Below are 27500 nucleotides of genomic sequence, written 5' to 3'. Positions count from 1 at the left end.
ACAGGGGTAATAAAGCTCATATAATGTACAAATTCCCCAGGTACAAAAAAAACGCACTATAGCAACACAGGCTGCTATTAATAGCGGTAACTAGCATTAGTTATTGTGTATAGTAACACCAAAAATAATTATGTTCTCGACTTTGATACAAGGTGGAATGGGAAATGATTTGCATGACCCTTCCCAATCTACAAACAGATCCGCCCTGGTCTTTTCACCCCGCTGAATTTCGCACTTATTTATTTATAGCCAGAGCTTATCAGATAAATCCTACATAGTTCTAATTTACTGTTGTGACTATGAACGTTCAAAGTTTGTATTGGTAAACAAGGCGACATTTCATAACACTGCCCGGAGCAGATACAATGGTAATAAAGCTCATATAATACGTGTTGTTGTCATTATCCTGCACAGGAGCAGATACAGGGGATAATAAAGCTCATATAATACGTTTTGTTGACATTATCCTGCACAGGAGCAGATACAGGGGTAATAAAGCTCATATAATACGTTTTGTTGACATTATCCTGCACAGGAGCAGATACAGGGGATAATAAAGCTCATATAATACGTTTTGTTGACATTATCATGCACAGGAGCAGATACAGGGATAATAAAGCTCATATAATACGTTTTGTTGACATTATCCTGCACAGGAGCAGATACAGGGGATAATAAAGCTCATATAATACGTTTTGTTGACATTATCCTGCACAGGAGCAGATACAGGGGTAATAAAGCTCATATAATACGTGTTGTTGTCATTATCCTGCACAGGAGCAGATACAGGGGATAATAAAGCTCATATAATACGTTTTGTTGACATTATCCTGCACAGGAGCAGATACAGGGGTAATAAAGCTCATATAATACGTGTTGTTGTCATTATCCTGCACAGGAGCAGATACAGGGGATAATAAAGCTCATATAATACGTTTTGTTGACATTATCCTGCACAGGAGCAGATACAGGGGTAATAAAGCTCATATAATACGTGTTGTTGTCATTATCCTGCACAGGAGCAGATACAAGGGTAATAAAGCTCATATAATACGTTTTGTTGACATTATCCTGCACAGGAGCAGATACAGGGGTAATAAAGCTCATATAATACGTGTTGTTGTCATTATCAAGCAAAGGAGCAGATACAGGGGTAATAAAGCTCATATAATACGTGTTGTTGTCATTATCAAGCAAAGGAGCAGATACAGGGGTAATAAAGCTCATATAATACGTGTTGTTGTCATTATCCTGCACAGGAGCAGATACAGGGGTAATAAAGCTCATATAATACGTTTTGTTGACATTATCCTGCACAGGAGCAGATACAAGGGTAATAAAGCTAATATAATATGTGGTGTTGTCATTGTCCTGCACATGAGCAGACATAAGGGTAATAAAGCTCATATAATACGTGTTGTTGTCATTATCAAGCAAAGTATGATAAACGACGGGTGTTGAAAAGAAAAAGAATAACATTCATGATATTTTGAATTTGCTGCATAACACTGAACCAGATGATGTACTATGCTTCGCTGCGAAAGATCTGAATAAACTGCCGCCAATTCTTTACAATCACATGGACATGGCCATTATTTTGAAGGAACTTGAAATAATGAAAGGCAGTATTGCCTCTTTGCAAACAGCCCAGATGGCCACTGCTGAGATATGTCGAAGTACATTCCAGAATAAAAAAGAGTGTGCATTGCATGTTCAGTGGGGTTGGCTGTCGATGTAAGCCAAGAAAATGATGAAGATACTGATATTGTGAGTTCTTCACCCGTGAACGATTGTGTACACGACAGTGGTTTAGAGGCGGAAACAGTCACACCTAGCGACATTAATATCTTGAAACAAAGCCAAAACGTAATAACTGAAAAGGAAGATGGTGAACTAGATGACAGCATAACACATGCAAAACAGCTGATACGAAATTGCAAAACCCCTAATAGGCAATCGAGCCCAGTACGACCAGATGAGCCTTTATCTCATGTTACTAGGGAGATGTCTCAACACACAGGGACTGCACGCAGTTTTGCTGATATGGCTGCTGGATTGGCATCTAATGGCATGGAGCTGAATAGAGAAAAGAAAACAAGAAAAGCTGTTCCGCACAGAAGTGGTGTTGATTCAGAGGGATTTAAGTTTCTTGGTCCGAAGTGAAAAAAGCCGGTAGTAATAGGAACCGCACAGTCATCGGCACTGCGGGGAGTCAAATCTACACCGGTACCCGTTTTCGTCGGGAACTAAGGAGTCGGACATACTTGATTACGTAAGGTCAGTGCTGGGGATTGATGTCTGGTGTGAAAAACTCAGAACACGATATGACACATATTCGTTGTTTAAAATCCTTGTTGACTCCAAAAACATCGATAAACTAATGAGTCCTAACGTGTGGCCAGAAGAAGTTTTAGTTCGAAAGTTTTATGTGATACGACATTAGCAAGTATTATGACAGAAGAAATTAAGATATGCTCATACAACTGTCGGTCTCTTAAAACATCGGCGCCAGATATTCGTGAATTATGTGATGCTAATGATATATGTTTGTTGCAGGAGCACTGGTTAGCAGACTATGATTTGTCAAAACTCTCTTACATACATGATGATTTCTATGCTCGAGGGGTATCTGCTATGGATACTAGCAGTAATCTACTAGCCGGACGTCCATATGGTGGAGTGGCTATTCTATGGAGGAAGACACTAGGCAGTTTAGTTAATGTGTGTACATATGACGATAGTAGAATAATAGGATTAGAATTAAATTGTGCATCATCGAAAGTACTTATCTTGTGTGTTTACTTACCGGCTGATTCGCCTGAAAATTGGAAGGATTACGTCTCGTACCTTGGAAAATTGCATGCCATATCAGAGGAATCCAACACTCCAAATGTGTATATAGTCGGTGATTGGAATGCCAATATTAAGCGGCAGTCAAGGTTTGGTGCTGAATTATATAATATGTGTTCAGAACATGGTTATATATTATCGGATGCTGTTCTTTTAGGTACAGATACGTACACATATATTAGTGAGGCACATGCGACAACGTCATGGCTAGACCACTGTTTGGCTACTACAGCTGCACACAATGCAATAACTAATATGAATATACTACATGACATTGCGCCATGGGATCATCTGCCATTACAATTCACCATCAGTGTGAACGGTTTGACCAAATGCAATTTAGCCAAAAATCACATACTGCCAAGAACGTCTGTAAACTGGTTAAAAGTTAATGCTGATGATATAAACACGTATAGAGCTGAGTCAGATATTTCCGTGTCTGAAATCTATATTCCTGATGATGCAATTTCTTGTAAAACTCCAAACTCCAATATATCTGGTCATCTACATGCTATTGATAGTTTATATAATGAAATTGTTAATGCATTAAAATTGGTATCTCAACATTTGATTAAAGGTAATAGTGACAATCACAAAAATGTGCCTGGGTGGAATAACTACGTAAAAGATTTGCATCTCACTGCTCGAGAGGCCTACTTGTTATGGCGAGACAATGGTAAACCTAGAACAGGACTTATATGTGAAAATATGAACAAAACACGTAGGCAGTTTAAATACGCTCTTAGAATGTGTCAAAATGAGAACGATAGAATGAAGGCAGATGCTATAGCACAAAATTTGACCGACATGAACTTTCGTGAATTCTGGAAAAATATTTCTACAGAAAATAATAAACAAACTCTATTGGCAACAACTGTGGATGGTGTGACCAGGGAAGAGAATATTGCAGGTTTGTTTAAAGAACATTATAAAGAACTTCTAAATTCTGTGACGGATTAACATCATCGAGCATATGTTGAAGAGTATATTGCTAATGATTCAAGTTATGTTGCTGAAATGAACGTAAATCCCAATGAGGTAATGGAGTTTGTTTTTAAACTTAGCAGTGGGAAATCAGCAGGGAATGACGGCCTCTCAGCGGAACACCTCCAATATGCGTCCAAGAGATTATTCGTTCTATTGTCAGTTTGTTTCAGTGCCATGCTTGTACACGGGCATGTATCTAGTAGAATGACAGATGTTATTCTTGTTCCTATTGTGAAAAACAAAACCGGAGACATAACAGATAAAGGCAATTACCGTCCAATTGCATTAGCAACTGTGATATCAAAAGTTATGGAACATGTACTGTTATCACGAACAGACCTGAGTACATCGGACTATCAGTAAGGTTTTAAAAGTGGGACATCCACCGATATGTGTTTATTTGCTTTTAAGGAAGTTATTAACTTTTACATTTCACAAGGTAGTCCTGTGTATGTTTGCTTTTTGGATGCGAAAAAAGCCTTTGACCGAGTAAATCACTGGACATTATATATGACACTTTTGAAAAAAGGCGTGCTTACTTTTGTAGTTCGCTTTCTCAAAGCATGGTATTTAACCCAATTGTTTAGTGTAAAATGGGGTGCATATATTTCCTGTAAGTTTAATATAACAAATGGCGTCCGTCAAGGTGGGGTAATGTCAGCCTTATTATTTAATATATATATATATATATATATATATATATATATATATATATATATATATATATATATATATATATATATATATATATTGATGACCTTAACCTACAGTTGTCAAAATGTGCAGTTGGGTGTAATGTTGGTGGGGTGTTTCTAAATAACTTCAGTTTTGCTGATAATATGTCACTTCTTTGCCCATCTATTTCTGCATTAAGAAAAATGTTAACGATTTGGGAGAAATTTGCAGAAGATCATGATACTATATATAATACAATGAAAACTGTTTCTATGTGTATTGAGCCAGAAACTCTGAAGTTGATCAATGTGCCTTCGATATATTTCTGTGGTGATGTACTGAAATTTGTTGACAACTATAAATATCTAGGTCATATTATATGCAAAAACATGAAAGACGATAAAGACATTAAACGACAGTATAGAGCCCTTTGTGTACGTGCAAACGTTAAAACACAATTATTTGTGAGTTATTGTAGTAATTTGTACGCGGGTGCATTATGGGTGAAATTTACACAGGATACCATGAAGGATCTTAACATATGTTATAATAATGCATACCGATGGATGATCGGACAACGACGACCATACAGTGCCAGCAAGATGTTTGTCAGTCATCGGAATAAAAAGCTTTGGCGCTTTACTTCGCTCAACAGCATATTCGCTGAAGAGCAGAATCGAAACAACTTCAAACGACCTACTTTCCCACCTGCGGTGTACAATTGTGTACGTCAAATTTGTATGTGTAAATCGCTGGCACAAGCTGCTGTATATTATGTAATCAGTTTTGTATGTGATGTTTATATATGTTCTATGGATCTCTGATCTGAAATAAAAATCTATTATTATTATTATTATTATTATTATCCTGCACAGGAGCAGATACAGGGGTAACAAAGCTCATATAATACGTGTTGTTGTCATTATCCTGCACAGGAGAAGATGCAAGGGTAATAAATCTCATATAATACGTGTTGTTGTCATTATCCTGCACAGGAGCAGATGCAGGGGTAATAAAGCTCATATAATACGCGTTGTTGTTATTATCCTGCACAGGAGCAGATGGACAATTGCCTACAGAGAGGTGCAACGTTTAGAAACAACGTTTATTAACAACAATAAGCCAAAACTATATAAAAAAAACACCCACAAAACCTAATAAATATTTTTTTTAAAAAGAAGTTATGTGTGTGGGGTACCTACAATATTGTAAGAGTGGCTACAACGTGCAATACAATGTGAAAGCCATGATAGCTCGCATGCCATATGCTGAATAGTTAAAACATAAATAAAATATATATCTACTACAGGTTTTAAAACGAAGTTAGAGAATATTAGTTCAACACCAGATTCCTTTAACATAATGCATTGTATGACCCCACATGATTTAAAACAGTTTTAAACGTTTTCAAGCAAGAATGTTCCTTTCTTGTTCTTAACACATTTGTACATGGCTCTGCTCTTATAATTATGAGCATAGTGATGTGCAGTTTAAAGATCATCTCTTGTTAAAAATGATACCAAATAGTTAAATAATCCATGGAACTATTATTAAACTTTTATAATAAGTTAAAAACCTAATAAAGTTCACAATACCCTTGTCCTTACCGTATGGTTAGATGCATGGGCACAAGAGGTGTACAATCCCAGTATGTTGTTTTCGCAAATAAAATATCGTTTAAACCAAGAGGTGTACAACTGAACTACATTTTGTTAAACACAGTTACTAAATATGAAAGCCATCTTGGAAAGGAGTCACTCTTTAATGAGCAATGGAAGAAACGTTCAAACAGTTCCAAATATCCTTCATCTTCACTTGACATCACCTTTTGCGAAAACCTGTTATGACAGTGATTCATGAGTGCATATCATCACAGCTGAACTTATTCCAATGAGCTCTGTCTGGTACTCGATTTGATTTAATAAACTAGGATGGGAGTGGCAGTCCTCTTTGGGCGGTACAAGAAGGAGGATGCAGAGAGACAGAAAGAGAAAGAATGTAACAGAGGAGAGAGAGAACGAGAAATAGAGAGAATGCGAGGTAGATAGAAAGAGGGAGGGAGGGAGAGATATGGAGAGAGACACGGAGAGACAGACGCAGAGACAGACAGCGAGACAGACAACGAGAGAGAGAGAGAGAGAGAGAGAGACAGAGAGACAGAGACAGAGAGAGACAGAGAGAGAGACACAGAGACAGGTCACACGAGATAGTTTTCAATAGACAAGACATACCACACGGCCTTTGGTGTACTGGACGTCGGGCAATATTTTGGATGAGGAAAAGAAATAAAACAGTCTACCAAGGGTGATAGATCCTACAAACCATCGGACCTCAAACGAGCGGTCTACTACCACTGAGCTACATCCAACCCAAACGAGCGGTCTACTACCACTGAGCTACATGCAATCCCAAACAAGCGGTCTACTACCACTGAGCTACATGCAATCCCAAACGAGCGCTCTACTACCACTGAGCTACATGCAACCCAAACGAGCGCTCTACTACCACTGAGCTACATCCAATCCCAAACGAGCGCTCTACTACCACTGAGCTACATGCAACCCAAACGAGCGCTCTACTACCACTGAGCTACATCCAGTCCCAAACGAGCGCTCTACTACCACTGAGCTACATGCAATCCCAAACGAGCGCTCTACTACCACTGAGCTACATGCAATCCCAAACAAGCGGTCTACTACCACTGAGCTACATGCAATCCCAAACGAGCGCTCTACTACCACTGAGCTACATGCAACCCAAACGAGCGCTCTACTACCACTGAGCTACATCCAATCCCAAACGAGCGCTCTACTACCACTGAGCTACATGCAACCCAAACGAGCGCTCTACTACCACTGAGCTACATCCAGTCCCAAACGAGCGCTCTACTACCACTCTACATCCAATCCCAAACGAGCGCTCTACTACCACTGAGCTACATGCAATCCCAAACGAGCGCTCTACTACAACTGAGCTACATCCAATCCTAAACGAGAGCTCTACTACCACTGAGCTACATACAATCCCAAACGAGCGCTCTACTACCACTGAGCTACATCCAATCCGAAACGAGCGCTCTACTACCACTGGGCTACATGCAATTCCACATAAGCGCTCTACTACCACTGGGCTACATCCAATCTCAAACGAGCACTCTACTACCAGTGAGCTACATCCAATCCCAAACAAGCGCTCTACTACCACTGGGCTACATCCAATCTCACACGAGCGCTCTACTACCAGTGAGCTATATCCAATCCCAAACGAGCGCTCTACTACCAGTGAGCTACATCCAATCTCAAACGAGCGCTCTACTACCACTGGGCTACATCCAATCTCAAACGAGCGCTCTACTACCAGTGAGATACATCCAATCTCAAACGAGCGCTCTACTACCACTGGGCTACATCCAATCTCAAACGAGCGCTCTACTACCAGTGAACTACATCCAATCCGAAACGAGCGCTCTACTACCACTGAGCTACATGCAATCCCAAACGAACGCTCTACTACCACTGGGCTACATCCAATCTCAAACCAGCGCTCTACTACCAGTGAGCTATATCCAATCCCAAACGAGCGCTCTATTACCACTGGGCTACATGCAATTCCACACAAGCGCTCTACTACTACTGGGCTACATCCAATCTCAAACGAGCGCTCTACTACCAGTGAGCTACATCCAATCCCAAACGAGCGCTCTACTACCAGTGAGCTACATCCAATCTCAAACGAGCGCTCTACTACCACTGGGCTACATCCAATCTCAAACGAGCGCTCTACTACCAGTGAGCTACATCCAATCCCAAACGAGCGCTCTACTACCAGTGAGCTACATCCAATCTCAAACGAGCGCTCTACTACCAGTGAGCTACATCCAATCCCAAACGAGCGCTCTACTACCAGTGAGCTACATCCAATCTCAAACGAGCGCTCTACTACCACTGGGCTACATCCAATCTCAAACGAGCGCTCTACTACCAGTGAGCTACATCCAATCCCAAACAAGCGCTCTATTACCACTGGGCTACATCCAATCTCAAACGAGCGCTCTACTACCACTGGGCTACATCCAATCTCAAACGAGCGCTCTACTACCACTGGGCTACATCCAATCTTAAACGAGCGCTCTACTACCAGTGAGCTACATCCAATCCGAAACGAGCGCTCTACTACCACTGAGCTACATGCAATCCCAAACGAACGCTCTACTACCACTGGGCTACATCCAATCTCAAACGAGCGCTCTACTACCAGTGAGCTACATCCAATCCCAAACGAGCGCTCTACTACCACTGAGTTACATTCAATCCGAAACGTTTTACACACTCACTAGTCTAACTTGTTGAGTGACGTGTGACGTAATGTCCTTCATGTATTCCTGGAATGACAATCTGTGATGTCGGTCAAACACTTTCAGCAAGGGCGTCAGTGTAGGAAACAAGCCTAAATTATGTTTGTAAGGAAAAGAAAAGAAAGAAAACAAATTGAATAGTTTTAAAACTTAGTATTATTTACGGTTATATGGCGTCAGACATATGGTTACGGACCACACAGATATTGAGAGAGGAAACCCGCTGTCGCCACTTCATGGGCTACTCTTTTCGATTAGCAGCAAGGGATCTTTTATATGCACCATCCCACAGACAGGGTAGCACATACCACGGCCTTTGATGTACCAGTCGTGGTGCACTGGCTGGAGCGAGAAATAGCCCAATGGGCCCACTGACGGGAATCGATCCCAAACCGACCGCGCATCAAGCGAGCGCTTTGCCACTAGGCTACGTCCCGCCCTAACGAATGAAGTGATCAAATAAACAAACGAAACAGACGGGAGGACGGAGAGACAGACACACAGACAGACACACAGACAGACAGACAGACACACAGACACACAGATAGACAGACACACACACACACACACACATATATACATGTAGGTAGTATCGTAGGTCGATATATAGATAGATAGACAGACAGACAGACAGACAGACAGACAGACACACAGACAGACACACACACATAGACATGTAGGTAGTATCGTAGGTCGATAGATAGATAGACAGACAGACAGACAGACAGACAGACAGACAGACAGACAGACAGACAGACAGACAGATAGATAGATAGATAGATAGATAGATAGCTAGATAGATAGATAGATAGATAGATACATAGATAGATAGATAGATAGATGAATGGATGGGGTGATGGATGGATGGATGGATAGATGGATGGATAGATATATAGAGAGATAGATAGATAGATAGATAGATAGATAGATGATAGATAGATAATCAGACAATCAAACATACATACAGAGAGACACAAGCAGACACATAGACAGACAGACAGACAGACAGAGAAACAGACAAACAGCCATACAGACGGACGAACAGACAGATGGACAGAGATGGACGAACAGACAGACATACACAGGCTGACAGACAGACACATATATAATACGCACGTGCTAAGCCCGTGACGGAGTTGTGAGCGGACGCGGACACGGCACTTGCCTGTGTGTATCGGGTAAGGACGTTGTCACTGTTGGTGAGACAGTCAGAGCGGTAACCAAACGCTGCAGTGGCCAGCGACTCTAAAACATACATTTTCAAACATCTGCAAAAGAAAAATATGACTAAATCAACAAGACATAAACTGACCAGACAACATATGAATGGAACAGAACAATGTGGAACAAAGCAGAGAAGAGAAGAACAGAGCAGAGAGGTACAAAAAGAAAGGAATGTTTGCTTTCTCTCGCTAAGCCTACAGCACTTTAACGGATGGCTTCAATCGGCGGTTTTTTAGTGCTTAGGCCTCCTTCCTGGTCCGTTTTGCGAAACACTAGCTCCACTTCAAAATGCAAGTAGAAGTAATAGAAAGATTAACTTTTGGTTTACGACTCCACTAGAGCCAATTGATTAATTAATCATCGGCTATTAAATGTCAAATAGTTAGTTATGAGAAGAAACCCGCTACATTTTTTTGTAATGCAGCGAGGGATATTTTATATGCACTTTTCAACATACAGGAAAGAACATACCACGGATTTTGATCAGTCGCTGTGTACTGTTTAGAATGAGAAAGAAAAACCAGTCAGTTGATTGGATCCACCGAGGTGGTTTGATCCTGCGACGACAACACCTAGGGCGACCGCTCAACCGACTGATCTAAATTCCGTCCCTGGTAGTAACAGATTCTGCGTTATAATACGTACTCGCTCAAGTTGAATCCGTCGGGCGACTTCTGTCTCCGCTCTTCTAGCAAATCCAGTAGTGTGGCCGCAGTCTGCATTAGGCGTGGTACCATCTACAACATAACACACACAGTGAACAACACGACATCACGAACAGCAACATCCACTACAACAACAATAGAAAACACAGCAATAACAGCAACTACAACAATATAAATGTATATGCATGAAAACGTGTTGCTAACGACACCTTGGCTCCTTCATACCAGTCCCATGTGGTGACTATCCTATATACACATACACATTAATTCAGACCCCCAATAAAGGACATTGATTTACTTTTTCATACAAAAATGCACGTCAGCAAGATCATTTTGCTATACATACGACGGTGTTTGTTAACCTCTCTGTGTGACACTTGACCGAAGACAACAGAAATGAAACTCGTTGCCGCCATACAACCTGTTCGCACCTCTCCCCCATGAAATAAAATAAAAAAAAAACAGCAAAGGAATGTTGTGACACTGGATGAGTTTGGAGAGTGGGGTTAACCACAAATGTGATACCACTGAGCTACATCCAGTCACCATAAACACGGATTGTAATCAGCATATGGTCAGCCATGTAGGCAATAAACACGGATTGTAATCAGCATGTGGTCAGCCATGTAGGCAATAAACACGGATTGTAATCAGCATGTGGTCAGCCATGTAGGCAATAAACACGGATTGTAATCAGCATGTGGTCAGCCATGTAGGCAATAAACACGGATTGTAATCAGCATATGGTCAGCCATGTAGGCAATAAACACGGATTGTAATCAGCATGTGGTCAGCCATGTAGGCAATACACACGGATTGTAATCAGCATGTGGTCAGCCATGTAGGCAATAAACACGGATTGTAATCAGCATGTGGTCAGCCATGTAGGCAATAAACACGGATTGTAATCAGCATGTGGTCAGCCATGTAGGCAATAAACACGGATTGTAATCAGCATGTGGTCAGCCATGTAGGCAATACACACGGATTGTAATCAGCATGTGGTCAGCCATGTAGGCAATACACACGGATTGTAATCAGCATGTGGTCAGCCATGTAGGCAATACACACGGATTGTAATCAGCATGTGGTCAGCCATGTAGGCAATACACACGGATTGTAATCAGCATATGGTCAGCCATGTAGGCAATAAACACGGATTGTAATCAGCATATGGTCAGCCATGTAGGCAATAAACACGGATTGTAATCAGCATGTGGTCAGCCATGTAGGCAATACACACGGATTGTAATCAGCTTGTGGTCAGCCATGTAGGCAATAAACACGGATTGTAATCAGCATGTGGTCAGCCATGTGGGCAATAAACACGGATTGTAATCAGCATATGGTCAGCCATGTAGGCAATAAACACGGATTGTAATCAGCATGTGGTCAGCCATGTAGGCAATAAACACGGATTGTATTCAGCATATGGTCAGCCATGTAGGCAATAAACACGGATTGTAATCAGCATGTGGTCAGCCATGTAGGCAATAAACACGGATTGTAATCAGCATATGGTCAGCCATGTAGGCAATAAACCAGGCAGGTTTTCGTCCAGACAATCATATTAGGACACGATGAAGACGACGATGATGATGATGATGATGTACACCACAAAGAAAAACGTGAAGGGAAAATATAGATGACTTCGAACCTAAATGCTAGTTAGTGGTAGTGCCAGTTGCTGCTGCTGCTGTTGATGATGATGATGATGAGGAGGTGATAATGCAGATGATGACGGTGATGATGCAGATGCCGAGGATGATAATACTGCTGCTGCTGCTGATGATGATAATGCTGCTGCTGCTGCTGCTGATGATGATAATGCTGCTGCTGCTGCTGCTGCTGATGATGATGATGATGACGGCGACAGTTAGTGTTACCTGCATGAGAATGTTTGGTTTGAAGGCTCCACCAATGAAGACTCTCTCTCGCTTCCACTGCGTGCCGTGAGTCACGATGATGCTCTTGTCCTCGGGGTGGTACATGAACGGCTGTGTCAGCTGCAAATAATGGCGAAAATTAAAGGTGCGTGGACCTAAATATTTGAAATAGTTGAAATAATGGAGGTTCCGCCAAAATATTTATTAATTTTTGCTTTGAAAAAAAATAAATTCCTTCAACTATATGCTTAAAAAAACGTACAACCAACTAATTCCATTTACTAGTAAAACAAAATTATTTTAGGTGGGAATCTTGAGAGTGTGCCACACGCATTAACTAGTGACGTCACTGTTTTATACGTACACATTCAACACACTAAATTTACCCAGAAATTTACGTTTTTAAAAAGTGTTGTTTAGGAGTTAATTATGAAAAAGATTGTGCGTGGGATCGATTAGTTTGTAACTGAATGTGAAAATAACGAAATATTGTAGTTTCATCTTTGACATAGGACCTTTAATCTTGGCGATTACAGGACGGATGCAGTTCAGTGATAGAGCGCTCGCGTAAAGTGCGTGTGTAGTGAGACGAATTCGCATGTTGACCGATCGTCTCACCAGTAGTGTGGACGTTCATGCTAGTGGGGAAACGCGTATACGGATCACTTGCTGTTATATGGTGGTAATAGGTTATGTCTGGGGTGTTCTGTCTCATACAGAGTGAATGAGATGCTGTTATATGGTGGTAATAGGTTGTGTCTGGGGTGTTCTGTCTCATACAGAGTGAACGAGACAAAGAACGTTAAATGCAACAGATGTTTGTATTTCTAACCCGACAGACTTCATTTACGCAGATACATTAGTTTAACACCTAATAGTCGATGTTCGTGCTGGGGAGTCGGCAAATGCTGACTGATTCATTCATTCTTACCGGTCGGATATAGAACTTGTCAAACTGCTTCACGAGAATCTCTTTGATTATTTCCGGGTCAGACACAACAATACTCGGTCGCAGTCCTTCGTAATACCTGCAATTTGAAACACCTGACAGTAGTAAAAGGGACATTCCTGAGTTTGCTGCATTGTAAGATGTTTCCGACTAATAAAATATTTCTACGATTAAACTTACATATTAAATCTATTTTCTTGTTTAGAATATTAATGTCTGTATATTCAATGTGTTTCTGGTCATTTCAATGTTTGTAAGAAGCCCAAACTGGATTTTGTCTTCAAAAAATATTTTTTAGGAAATAAAATGAAATTTAACCTAATACAAATATTAGAACGACCAGAAACACGCTTAATATGCAGCCACTAATATTTTATGTAGAAAAATATATTTGATATGCAATTACAATCGTTAAAACGTCTTTGTTAGTCGATAACATCTTAAAAATGGTAGCAAACTCAGGAATGTCCCTTTAACAGAACACCAAATCTAAAACATCCAGTTTTCACTTCTAAATTCATTAGTGTCGTTTCAAAACGTTAATGATTAATATAATTGTTAGTGATCATGTTTTGTGTTTTTTGTTTTTTTTGTTGTTGTCGTTGTTGTTGTTTTTGGCATTCTTTCGTCTTCTTTAAAAATAGACCCAACCAGGAAATAAGATGTAATAGAACATAGCTGAATCTTTCGGGATAGTTACAAAATGCCATAGGATCAACATATCAAACATTCCCCGTCGTGCTTTCCTCACAACAAAGGGAAATAACGAACATTCAATTCAGTAGAACGTATTTTTCCATAAATAAAAACCACCTTTTTCTGTTAACATTTTACCACATAACAGCTATTTATCCTCTACATGGCAATATATATATATATAACCAGTGAACCACGACTGGTATATCAAAGACTGTGGTATGTGCTATCCTGTCTGTGTGGTGGTGCATATAAAATATCCCATGCTACTAATCGAAAAATGTAGCGGGTCTATAATGTTTAACATGCAATAGGCGATGATTAACAAATCAATGTGATCTAGTGGTGGCGTTAAACAAAACAAACTTGTTTTAATTTTTGTAGACTACAACATCGATTTATTTCACGATGATGATTATGATAACTAGTTTAACGTGCCCATATACCACTAGGGTTTCGAACACGCCCATACCGAGTCCGACCTCCGATAAGATCGGTGGCCTGACTCGGGATGGAGGGGGTTGTGGGTGTTGGTGAAAATGGGCAGAATTTTCAAAAATAGCAATTAGTGAAAAAAGTTAATAGAATAAATAAAAAATAAAAAAAGGTTACAAGCCAAAAATAAAAAGAATTGACTGCTCGGCGCCGAATATTTATATAATTAGGAGCATTTTAGAAGGACAGTCCAAAATTAAATAAGAGAAAGAAGAGAGGATCGGACTATTTAATAATATTTAAAAATAAAGAAGTAATTTTGACATAAAATATTTAACGCAGATCTAAAAGTTTAAAGTCCGATCGATATGTCCACGCGAGTGGCCTCGTTAAGGCCGTTTGGGTGCACAGCTTAAAGGGACGAGATGGGTTGCATCACGTCAAGAAAACCCCTAGATTGACAGTCGACAGACGTTGAAGGTGTAGTGCTGTGCTGAAATACAGATCTTGAGAAGCCGGATCCGTCTGAACAAGAAAGAGTATCAGACTAGGGTATAGTCCAGTCGTCATGGTTTGGTATAGTGGTGCGGACGGGCCCGACTCCGGAGGATACGAGATGGTATCACTATAAAGCAAGGTAAAGTCTAGAAAAAGAGTAGTAGGGGCCGACCCCGCTTCCTATTTCTTCTTAGAGTGGGGCGGTCAATCTTCCAGTGCTGCTAGGACAGGCTCGGACATGTAGCGACTAAACGCGAACAACCGTGGAGTTCTGCAGAATGGCCGTCATACGATTCACGCAAAAAACCAAGTCGACAGTCAGACGGAGAAATGACGTGGCGGCAAGAAATCTCGCTAAAAATAGAATCCAACCTGGTGGTGCAGGCTGTCGAAACGAGAAGCGTTCCAGTGTTCAATCAGTTCCAATGGCCGCATACATCCCAGTACAAAACTTCATTTCGCTGACAAAAACAACGAAATGAACTAACCGTCCCCTAGTTAAAGTTACCTGCATATGGCATGATACATTTTACTTCAAAATGTTCCGCGGTAGGCATGTCCCAGAATACTATATTTTGTTTAACGACACCACTAGACCACATTGATTTATTAATCATCGACTATTCTCAGTCAGCCAGCCAACCTCGCAGTCTCGGCCAGCCATCCATCCCAGTCTCAGCCAGCCAACCACCCTCCCAATCTCAGTCAGTCAGACACCCTCCCAATCTCAGTCAGCCACCCTCCCAATCTCAGACAGCCACCCTCCCAATCTCAGCCGGCCAACCACCCTCCCAATCTCAGCCAGCCAAACACCCTCCAAATCTCAGTCAGCCACCCTCCCAATCTCAGACAGCCACCCTCCCAATCTCAGCCAGCCAATCTCAGTCAGCCAGCCACCCCTCCCAATCTCAGTCAGCCACCTTCCCAATCTCAGTCAGCCAGCCACCCTCCCAATCTCAGCCAGCCACCCTCCCAATCTCAGCCAGCCACCCCTCCCAATCTCAGTCAGCCACCCTCCCAATCTCAGCCGGCCACCCCTCCCAATCTCAGCCAGTCAGCTAGTCAGCCAGCCCTCCCAATCTCTGTTAGCCACCCTCCCAATCTCAGCCGGCCACCCCTCCCAATCTCAGCCAGTCAGCCAGCCAACCACCCTCCCAATCTCAGCCAGCCAGACACCCTCCCAATCTCAGTCAGCCACCCTCCCAATCTCAGTCAGCCAGCAACCCTCCCAGTCTCAGTCAGCCACCCTCCCAATCTCAGCCGGCCACCCCTCCCAATCTCAGCCAGTCAGCTAGTCAGCCAGCCCTCCCAATCTCTGTCAGCCACCCTCCCGATCTCAGCCAGCCACCCTCCCGATCTCAGCCAGCCACCCTCCCAATCTCAGCCAGCAACCCTCCCAATTTCAGCCAGCCAGCCACCCAATCTCAGTCAGCCACCCTACCAATCTCAGTCAGCCAGCCACCCCTCCCAATCTCAGCCAGCCACCCTCCCAATCTCAATCAGCCACCCTCCCAATCTCAGTCAGCCACCCTACCAATCTCAGTAAGCCACCCTCCCAATCTCAGCCAGCCACCCCTCCCAAACTCAGCCAGCCAGCCACCCAATCTCAGTCAGCCACCTTCCCAATCTCAGTCAGCCAGCCACCCTCCCAATCTCAGTCAGCCACCCTCTCAATCTCAGTCAGTGAGCCACCCTCCCAATCTCAGTGAGCCACCCTCCCAATCTCAGACAGCCACCCTCCCAATCTCAGTCAGCCACCCTCCCAATCTATGCCAGCCAGCCACCCTCACAATCTCAGTCAGCCACCCTCCCAATCTCAGCCAGCCAGCCACCCCTCCCAATCTCAGCCACTCACCCTCCCAATCTCAGCCAGCCAGCCACCCCTCCCAATCTCAGCCACTCACCCTCCCAATCTCAGCCAGCCAGCCAACCCTCTCAATCTCAGCCAGCCACCCCTCCCAATCTCAGCCAGCCAGACACCCCGCCAATCTCAGTTAGTCAGCCACCCCTCCCAATCTCAGCCAGCCAGCCTCCCCTCCCAATCTCAATGAGCCACCCTCCCAATCTCAGCCAGCCAGCCGCCCCTCCCAATCTCAGCCAGCCAGCCACCCCTCCCATTCTCAGCCAGCCACCCCTCCCAATCTCAGCCAGCTACCCTCCCAATCTCAGCCAGCCAGCCACCCCTCCCAATCTCAGCCACTCACCCTCCCAATCTCAGCCAGCCAGCCACCCCTCCCAATCTCAGCCACTCACCCTCCCAATCTCAGCCAGCCAGCCAACCCTCTCAATCTCAGCCAGCCACCCCTCCCAATCTCAGCCAGCCAGACACCCCGCCAATCTCAGTTAGTCAGCCACCCCTCCCAATCTCAGCCAGCCAGCCTCCCCTCCCAATCTCAATGAGCCACCCTCCCAATCTCAGCCAGCCAGCCGCCCCTCCCAATCTCAGCCAGCCAGCCACCCCTCCCATTCTCAGCCAGCCACCCCTCCCAATCTCAGCCAGCTACCCTCCCAATCTCAGCCAGCCAGCCTTCCTCCCTATCTCAGCCAGCCACCCTATCAATCTCAGCCAGCCACCCTCACAATCTCACTCAGCCAGTCACCTTCCCAATCTCAGTCAGCTAGCCACCTTCCCAATCTCAGTCAGCCAGCCTCTCAATCTCAGTCAGCTAGCCACGAAATTCAGTCAGCCAGCCACCCTGTCAATGTCCACTATCTATCTTGTGCGTCAAAAAGGTGAATGTTTGCACGAAAGGAGGGAAAAGAAGCAAAGAAAAACACACACACCTGCGACGCTGGCGATATCGGGTTTCGCCCATCACAGTCTGGACCCCTCCCCCTCCCCTCCCCCACCCCGAGTTTTGAAGCAGCATACCAATCCCTATCACCATCCTCCGTGGAACAAGAAAATAAAGATATTCAGCGAATGGCATCAAGTCTGTTTAATTTCTAATTGCATAAAAATAACAAGTTGTTGCGGGGTGGGGGAGGGGGAGGTGGATGGGAATCCATGAGGGTTGTATTGGTGTATTATTTGGAATTATTAGTTACAAATTCTGCATGAAAATATAAAATTACAACGTGACAGTACTTCATAGCATATTTACCCGAAAACCTTTCCATACTGTTTTGTCCATTCTTGGAATACGTCTAATGGAAACTGAAAAATAAATTAGGTGTAATGTAGATTTAAAAAAAAAAAAAACGCACATAATAAACCAACAACAGCAACTAGATGTTCTGGTGTATAATGATTTATGAAAGCTTAAAGAGTAGAACGAACAAAGAAAGAAAGGAAGGGGACAAAAAGAAAGAAATATTGACAGGCAGGCAGGCAGACAGACAGACAGATAGACATATAGATAGATAGAGAGAGAGAGAGAGAGAGAGAGAGAGAGAGAGAGAGAGAGAGAGAGAGAGAGAGAGAGAGAGAGAGAGAGAGAGAGAGAGAGAGAGAGAGAGAGAGAGAGAGAGAGAGAGAGAGAGAGAGAGACAGAGAGAGAGAGAGAGAGAGAGAGAGAGAGAGAGAGAGAGAGAGAGAGAGAGAGAGAGAGAGAGAGAGAGAGAGAGAGAGACATACAAGCACAAACACACACAAACACAAGCACACGCACATGCAAATAGCCACACACATATATACACATACAATACATACACATACACACTCACGCGCGTGCGCGCGCCGCACACCGCTCAAAAGAAAGCTACCGCTGTCAGACCAGTTCACTAAATCAAAACAAGCACACGACAAAGTCTGCCTATCTTTAAATCTAAACAACAAAAGTGTATTCAATTACTAAACTCGTATGTTTGCATAAGGCTGAGTCGAAAGGACGTTAGGTAAAGTCGTGATTGTATCCATGATCCACTATCAGATGCTCGTCCTTAGGAGGACCGCCACATTCCATAGGTAAAATGTTTCCTTTGTTTAACGACACCACTTGAACACATTGATTTATTAATGATCGGCTATTGGATGTCAAACATTTGGTAATTTTGACTCGTAGTCATCAGCGGAAACCCGCTACATTTTCCCCCATTAGTAGCAATGAATTTTTATATGCACCTTCCTATAGACAAGTTAGCACATACCACGGTCTTTGACCAGCTGTGGCGCAGTGGTTGGATCGACACAAACTCAAGCAGTTGAATGGATCGACCGATGTGGTTCGATCTTGCGACGCATGCACCTCAGGCGAGCACTCAACCGACAAAGCTACCCCCCCCCCCCCTTCCATAGGAGATCCATAACACAATGTTTCATCCCTTCTGTACCGCCCAACCTTCTCCCAGTCCTAAAATTACTCGGTTCCTCTGTAAGGTTTTTATTAAAAACTCAAAATGCCTCCATTTGTCTCTCTATCTGCGACATTCACGTTTGATATGAGTAATGTTTAGATGTATGGTTACTCATTATATAATTAAGCATTTTTGTTTCATGTCGAGTCAAATAAACATGACATAAAGAGATATTATGTTTATTAGGGTATGTGACTGGATTTTAAATTATTCGTTAAGTATATTTCTTACTACACGTAGGAGGAATACCAGGATATTGTCAATTCTGTTAATATTAATAATGGAAATATAAAGTTAACGGTAAAACAACACAACAGTAAAATAGAATACTCTTCTTGAACAGCAATATTAGTAATAGTATATTTAGGCAGCATTAGAAGATTAGTGTTATACATGGCTTTATTGTGATGCTACATTATGATTGTATCTTTGTTGATCTTATATTATTGTAATCTCTTTCATAACATTCATTTAACAATAATAAAGAAGTAAATAATGTCTGTCTGTAAATACATATTTTGATTATCATAATATATGAAATTGCTCAGGGGGTTTTACACTTTAAGACGCATAATTACTTGGGTACCAGTATCTACTAACTTATAGAGTTATTATAACTGTGTACTTAGAGTATGCGGGGTGGGGTGGGGGGGGGGGGATTAATCAGTCTGTGGCCTATGGTAGAAGAAGATACGATGTACAGTTTTTACTGATATCGCGTGCAGTTCAAATGGTTGAGTGATTACACAGAAAGTTTGAAATTATTAATTTGTCTTGTGTTTTTGTTACAAATAATTAAATATTGACACCAAACGGTGAATATGAATATGAAAAAACCCACCTCGTGCAGTCATCCCCTACCTCGGTCTCAAGGGCTCAACACGCAAGGAGGTCCACGAGGACATGGTGGCCACACTTGGTCTGGATGCATCTTCATACAGCATGGTACAGAAATGAGCTGCTGAGCTCAAACATCCACACTTGGGGAGGATGTCCCTTCGTACAGCACGGTAAAGAAGTGGGTTGCCGAGTTCAAACAACCACACGTAGGGAGGGTGCCCCTTCGTATAGCATCGTAAAGAAGTGGACTGCCGAGTTCAAACATTCACACTTGGGGAGGGTGCCCCTTCGTATAGCACGGTAAAGAAGTGGGCTGCCAAGTTCAAACATCCACACTTGGGAAGGTTGCCCCTTCGTATAGCACGGTAAATAAGTGGGCTGCGGCGTTTAAACATCCACACTTTAGGAGGTTGGCGCTTCGTATAGCATGGTAAGGAAGTGGGCTGCCGAGTTCAAACATGCACACTTGGGGGAGGATGCCCCTTCGTATAGCATGGTAAGGAAGTGGCCTGCCGAGTTCAAACATCCACACTTGGGGAGGTTGCCCCTTCGTATAGCATGGTAAAGAAGTGGGCTGCCGAGTTCAAACATGCACACTTGGGGAGGTTGCCCCTTCGTATAGCATGGTAAAGAAGTGGACTGCCGAGTTCAAACATGCACACTTGGGGAGGTTGCCCCTTCGTATAGCATGGTAAAGAAGTGGGCTGCCGAGTTGAAACATCCACACATGGGGAGGCTGCTCCTTCGTATAGCATGAAAAAGAATTGGGCTGCAGAGTTCAAACACTTGGGGAGGTTGCCCCTTCGTACAGCATGGTAAAGAAGTGGGCTGCGGCATTCAAACATCCACACTTGGGGGAGGATACCCCTTCGTATAGGATGGTAAAGAAGTGGGCTGCCGAGTTGAAACATCCACACTTGGGAAGGTTGCCCCTTCGTATAGCATGGTAAAGAAGTGGGCTGCCGAGTTCAAACATCCACACTTGGGGATGCTGCCCCTTCGTATAGCATGGTAAAGATGTGGGCTGCGGCGTTCAAACATCCACACTTGGGGGAGGATGCCCCTTCGTATAGCATGAAAAAGAATTGGGCTGCCGAGTTCAAACACTTGGGGAGATTGCCCCTTCGTATAGCGTGGTAAAGAAGTGGGCTGCGGCATTCAAACATCCACACTTGAGGGAGGATATCCCTTCGTATAGGATGGTAAAGAAGTGGGCTGCCGAGTTGAAACATCCACACTTGGGAAGGTTGCCCCTTCGTATAGCATGTTAAAGATGTGGGCTGCGGCGTTCAAACATCCACACTTGGGGGAGGATGCCCCTTCGTATAGCATGGTAAAGAAGTGGGCTGCCGAGTTCAAACACTTGGGGAGGATGCTCCTTCGTATAGCATGGAAAAGACGTGGGCTGCGGCGTTTAAACATCCACACTTCAGGAGGTTGCCCCTTCGTATAGCATGGCAAAGAAGTGAGCTGCGGAGTTCAAACATCCACACATGGGGGAGGATGTCCCTTCGTATAGCATGATAAAGAAGTGGGCTGCGGCGTTCAAACATCCACACTTGGGGGAGGATGCCCCTTCGTATAGCATGGTAAAGAAGTGGGCTGCGGCGTTGAAACATCCACACTTGGGGGAGGATGCCCCTTCGTATAGCATGGTAAAGAAGTGGGCTGCCGAATTCAAACACTTGGGGAGGATGCTCCTTCGTATAGCATGGTATAGACGTGGGCGGCGGCGTTTAAACATCCACACTTTAGGAGGATGCCCCTTCGTATAGGATGGTAAAGAAGTGGGCTGCCGAGTTCAAACATCCACACTTGGAAAGGTTGCCCCTTCGTATAGCATGGTAACGAAGTGGGTTGCGGCGTTTAAAGATCCACACTTTAGGAAGCTGCCCCTTCGTATTGCATGGTAAAGAAGTGGGCTGCGGCGTTCAAACATCCACACTTGGGGAGGTTGCCCCTCCGTATAGCATGGTAAAGAAGTAGGCTGCGGCGTTTAAACATCCACACTTTAGGAGGTTGCCTGTTCGTATAGCATGGTAAAGAAGTGAACTGCGGAGTTCAAACATCCACACTTTAGGGAGTATGCCCCTTCGTATAGCATGGTAAAGAAGTGGGCTGCGGCGTTCAAACATCCACACTTGGGGAGGTTGCCCCTTCGTATAGCATGGTAAAGATGTGGGCTGCGGCGTTCATACATCCACACTTGGGGGAGGATGCCCCTTCGTATAGCATGGTAAAGAAGTGGACTGCTGAGTTCAAACATCCACACTTGGGGGAGGATGCCCCTTCGTACAGCATGGTAAAGAAGTGGGCTGCGGCGTTCAAACATCCACACTTGGGGAGGTTGCCCCTTCGTATAGCATGGTAAAGATGTGGGCTGTGGCGTTCATACATCCACACTTGGGGGAGAATGCCCCTTCGTATAGCATGGTAAAGAAGTGGACTGCCGAGTTCAAACACTTGGGGAGGATGCTCCTTCGTATAGAAAGGTAAAGAAGTGGACTGCCGAGTTCAAACATTCACACTTGGGGAGGTTGCCCCTTCGTATAGCCTGGTAAAGAAGTGGGCTGCGGCGTTCAAACATCCACACTTGGGGAGGTTGCCCCTTCGTATAGCATGGTAAAGATGTGGGCTGCGGCGTTCAAACATCCACACTTGGGGAGGTTGCCCCTTCGTATAGCATGGTAAAGAAGTGGGCTGCCGAGTTCAAACATCCACACTTGGGGAGGATGCCCCTTCGTATAGCATGGTAAAGAAGTGGACTGCCGATTTCAAACACTTGGGAAGGATGCTCCTTCGTATAGCATGGTAAAGATGTGGGCTGCCGAGTTCAAACATCCACACTTCGAAAGGTTGCCCCTTCGTATAGCATGGTAAAGAAGTGGGCTGCGGCGTTCAAACATCCACACTTGGGGAGGTTGCCCCTTCGTATAGCATGGTAAAGAAATGAGCTGCGGCGTTCAAATATCCACACTTGGGAAGGATACCCCTTCGTATAGCATGGTAAAGAAGTGGGTAGCTGAGTTCAAACGTGGCAGTGAGAGCCAAAAAGACCACCCCTGTCCGGGAAGACCAGTCACTGTCACCACAACGACTTCCAAATGTCCAAGGTGCCAAGGAAAACTGACAAGGGGGTTGGGGGGTGCTCTTCTATAAGGGCAATTCTTCATTCCACAAGTCTACAGTGCCATCCGGGAAGGGATCCGTATGTTCCATGCCTGCTGGACTAAGTGTGTTAATGTACAAGGGGATTAATGTTGAAAAATAAATGTTTAATTTTCTCCTTCTACATTAATTCCTTCTGCCTGTGGCCACGAACTTATCAATCTCCCCTCGTATGTGTATGTCTGCAAACACGGCAGCAAAAGCAATTGAGGACAGAACGTGGTATTTTGGCCTAATCAAGGACATTGATACCGAGAAACATGTGAAGTTATTTTGCAGCCACAAACTAAATCTACGTTTGAGACATAAAGATAAATTCCTTGTACCATCTGGCAATCCCTTACTCGGGCGCTACGGGAAGATCTTTCTTTATGTATAAATATGACAGATAAAAACGCAAAATTATGTTTTATGGTTCAAAATGATCGAAAACGAACCAGCGGAGAATTGTCTAATAAGTATGTCACGAATAGCTTTGAAGCATTTATGGCATTAACATATACAGTCAAACTTCGATGACATAAAGCATGCAGGCTCATCTGCGAATAATACATAATGGCCCTTTCAATGTTTGAGGTAGAACATGTCATACTTTGTCTATACTGTCTACTATCAGGCAATACATTTTTGTTTCGTCTCAGTAACCACTACTTCTTAGTCTCTCATTTGTCTTTAAAACACCAAAACATATGAAATAGTATCACCAAGTGTAAAATTCAAGGGAATATCATTGCCTTAATAAAATGTACGACAGTATTTAGTCTGGCAGTTATGATCAGTGAATTGCATTAACTACTATAACCAATTATAAGGCATAGACTTGTAGCCATCAAATACAACCTCTCAGCTTATTTCTTAAACAGTTTGTTCCCTTTGTGTTTCGGACTATAAACCAATACCTGTCCGTCGAAAAAACGTGGTTTGCTTATAATTCCATAGATACCTTTGAATCTTGCTTTTGTTTCAACAATGGGTAGCAATTTATACTTTGTTATTAGCACACTATTCACTTTGTATGTTTTAACTAGACTATGCAATAGGTTTTATTAAATTCAAAAATTGTACCTGATCCTAATTGATTGCATTTTGTACTTTGGGTCATTTGACTATAACATTATCACATAAACATGGAGAAGGATTACAGTGGCGACTGATATTAGGCGGTACACCAACGACAGGAGTTCACGTAATATTATCTATTAAACAGTCACAACATGTTACAATACGAGTATAGATACTGAGCCCAGAGATCATCACCCACTGCCCTTGTAAACACAACATGTTACAATACGAGTATACATACTGACCCCATATATCATCACCCATTGCCCTTGTAAACACAACATGTTACAATACGAGTATAGATACTGACCCCATATATCATCACCCATTGCCCTTGTAAACACAACATATTACAATATGAGTATAGATACTGACCCCACAGATCATCACCCACTGCCCTTGTAAACACAACATGTTACAATACGAGTATAGATACTGACCCCAGAGATAATCACCCATTACCCATGTTACAATACGAGCGCCTGAGATATTAGCTTAGGAGCTCTCATTCCTTTGGTGTATTGGTTTTCTGCCAATACCTGATCATCAGCTAGAGGACCAAATTAAATATATGTCTCGTTCGTGTCATGATAGATAACTTTACAAACACGGGTAGTTCATAGCAAGGTGGGAACCTCCTATCAATGGCATAAGTTTCCCATATCAAGCTCAAATTATTATTTTTCAATTTGCGGTAGTGTGCATTAAGAACCGTAATGTCCTAATGCGTATATTTCTGTTCAGATACATTCATACGGTAAATCTCTGAATGATAATGTTTAAGACACTGATTTTACGGGTTAGAGTTTGACAAATGGGTATATCTCTCTGACATTGACGAACGTGAGATTAATAATAAACCTTGTTACACAATGTGCAACGCTATTTTATGTATGCCAATAATATTGTGTATTGTCCATCGCTGTACCTTATTTGGGCGAAATCAGGGTCGTACCTAGCGGAGGGGGGGGGGGGCAAGGGGGGCAGTTATAGAAACTTAAAGAAAATTCTCTTCTTAACTGTTTAAGGAGTTTTAGACTATTAACTACTCGGTTCCCCTCCCCCCCACCCCCCACCCCCCGCAACAAAAAATCCTAGCTACTGCCCTGGAATTGTTCTCTATTCAATTATCAAGGTGCGAATCTGGAGAACCCCTTTTTATCGCCGACGTAATTTGCCTGCTATTTATAAAATAACTAAATCATTTCAGTTCCTCAGCTCATATACATTTAGTCTATATATGCATAGTTGACATTTTTATGCCACTGAACCTTGTATTCTAGCGACCGGCCTCGGTGGCGTCGTGATTAGGCCATCGGTCTACAGGCTGGTAGGTACTAGGTTCGGATCCCAGTCGAGGCATGGGAGTTTTAATCCAGATACCGACTCCAAACCCTGAGTGAGTGCTCCGCAAGGCTCAATGGGTAGGTGTAAACCACTTGTACCGACGAGTGATCCATAACTGGTTCAACAAAGGCCATGGTTTGTGCTATCCTGCCTGTGGGAAGCGCAAATAAAAGATCCCTTGCTGCTAATCGGAAAGAGTAGCCCATGTAGTGGCGACAGCGGGTTTCCTTTCAAAATCTGTGTGGTCCTTAACCATATGTCTGACGCCATATAACCGTAAATAAAATTTCTTGAGTGCGTCGTTAAATAAAACATTTCTTTCTTTCTTTTTTCCTGTAATCTAGCGATGATTTTCATTATAATTGATTGCTACGGAAATGACACCTTTTTATGGAGTTCATATTGCAGGAGGCTGAATACAGTATCAGACGAATGAGATACATGGAGCAATATTTTAATGCATAATGTGACAGATGGACTTGGTTAGAAATGGAATGTTCAAGAAATTACAATTCTAATATTTGTTTTACGGAAAGTCATCTAATTTATTCAAATTAACGTAACACAAAACCTATTTGATTATTCTTGATCAAACTTGGTATATGCATTTCTATAGATATAGTGGTGCATTGCTGTGTTTAGATTGCTTTCTATATCATGCTGTTGATAATTCCCAAGTCGTTAGATTTCGTGAATTTATATAAGAGATTACTAAGAAACAATTGTATTGGTCTGTGTCTTGTGGGCTAATTATAGTCAGTTTGCGTCAAATGGCAACCGGTGGATTGGCATATAATTCTATAATGAATACAATTAAAATTCATATGAAAACATATTATTAAGTTTTAAATCCATACCGATTCAAATATCATTCTTTGAAACAAATTTCATTGTAAATAGCAAACGTTTCTTTACAAAGTTTCATCAATATATTTACACATTATAGCATTATGTCTTCACCTCTGTGTTAAAAATGAGATTAATCTATATAATTTGATGGCAGTTTGTTAACAAACACTTTTATTTACATAGAAAACTTCTGTTGACACAAAATGTTGGGTTTGTTTTAGTTCGTATGGGTTTAAAACTCAGTAATATGTGTTAATATATGTTTTAATATTTTTCATTATAGAATTATATATCATCAGTTTCCATTTCCCACAAAAGAAGCACTTTAGGCATAACTGTCAATTTGCAACCTTTCCCCCCCCCCCCCCCCCCCCCCCCCCCCCCCCCCCGGTTACTACATAACGTTGAAACGTGTCATGTATTGATTCGGTTTCGATATGAAAATTATTTCGCCCTCAATAGGAAGTTGTTTGTTCCGAAAAATAGCGATCATATAGTATGCGTGAACGTGTCCACCAATAACACATAAAAACAATATAACATTTTAAAAGTATGACTAATATGCCATGAACATATTCAATTATGATAGTTACAGTATGGTATCTGTGCACAAGACTGGTCCTAAAAGAAGTTAAAGTTGTAAAGGCGGGCATTGTCAGATGAATTTAGATGGGTTTAGTTCAGTCTGACCCAGCAGAAAAACGTTCTCCCGACTGGTT

General features: G+C 42.7%; 1 protein-coding gene across 1 annotated transcript in view; it reads right to left on the bottom strand.

Annotated features, from left to right (window-relative positions):
• Positions 1–27500, bottom strand: part of LOC121372980 (cytochrome P450 3A15-like) — a 44283-nt gene that overhangs the window by 12812 nt on the left and 3971 nt on the right. The window contains exons 3-8 of the mRNA XM_041499419.1: positions 18324–18376; positions 13573–13669; positions 12642–12761; positions 10736–10827; positions 9983–10134; positions 8846–8958 (exon numbers count right to left, since the gene is read on the bottom strand). Coding sequence (XP_041355353.1) covers positions 8846–8958; positions 9983–10134; positions 10736–10827; positions 12642–12761; positions 13573–13669; positions 18324–18376 — 627 coding nt within the window. The remainder of the gene's footprint in view (positions 1–8845; positions 8959–9982; positions 10135–10735; positions 10828–12641; positions 12762–13572; positions 13670–18323; positions 18377–27500) is intronic.

The sequence above is a fragment of the Gigantopelta aegis genome, chromosome 5 (assembly GCF_016097555.1).
Source record: "Gigantopelta aegis isolate Gae_Host chromosome 5, Gae_host_genome, whole genome shotgun sequence".
NCBI lineage: Eukaryota > Metazoa > Mollusca > Gastropoda > Neomphalida > Peltospiridae > Gigantopelta > Gigantopelta aegis.
The sequence above is the reverse complement of the archived record's forward strand: the minus strand, read 5'-3'. Positions and strand labels throughout refer to the sequence as shown.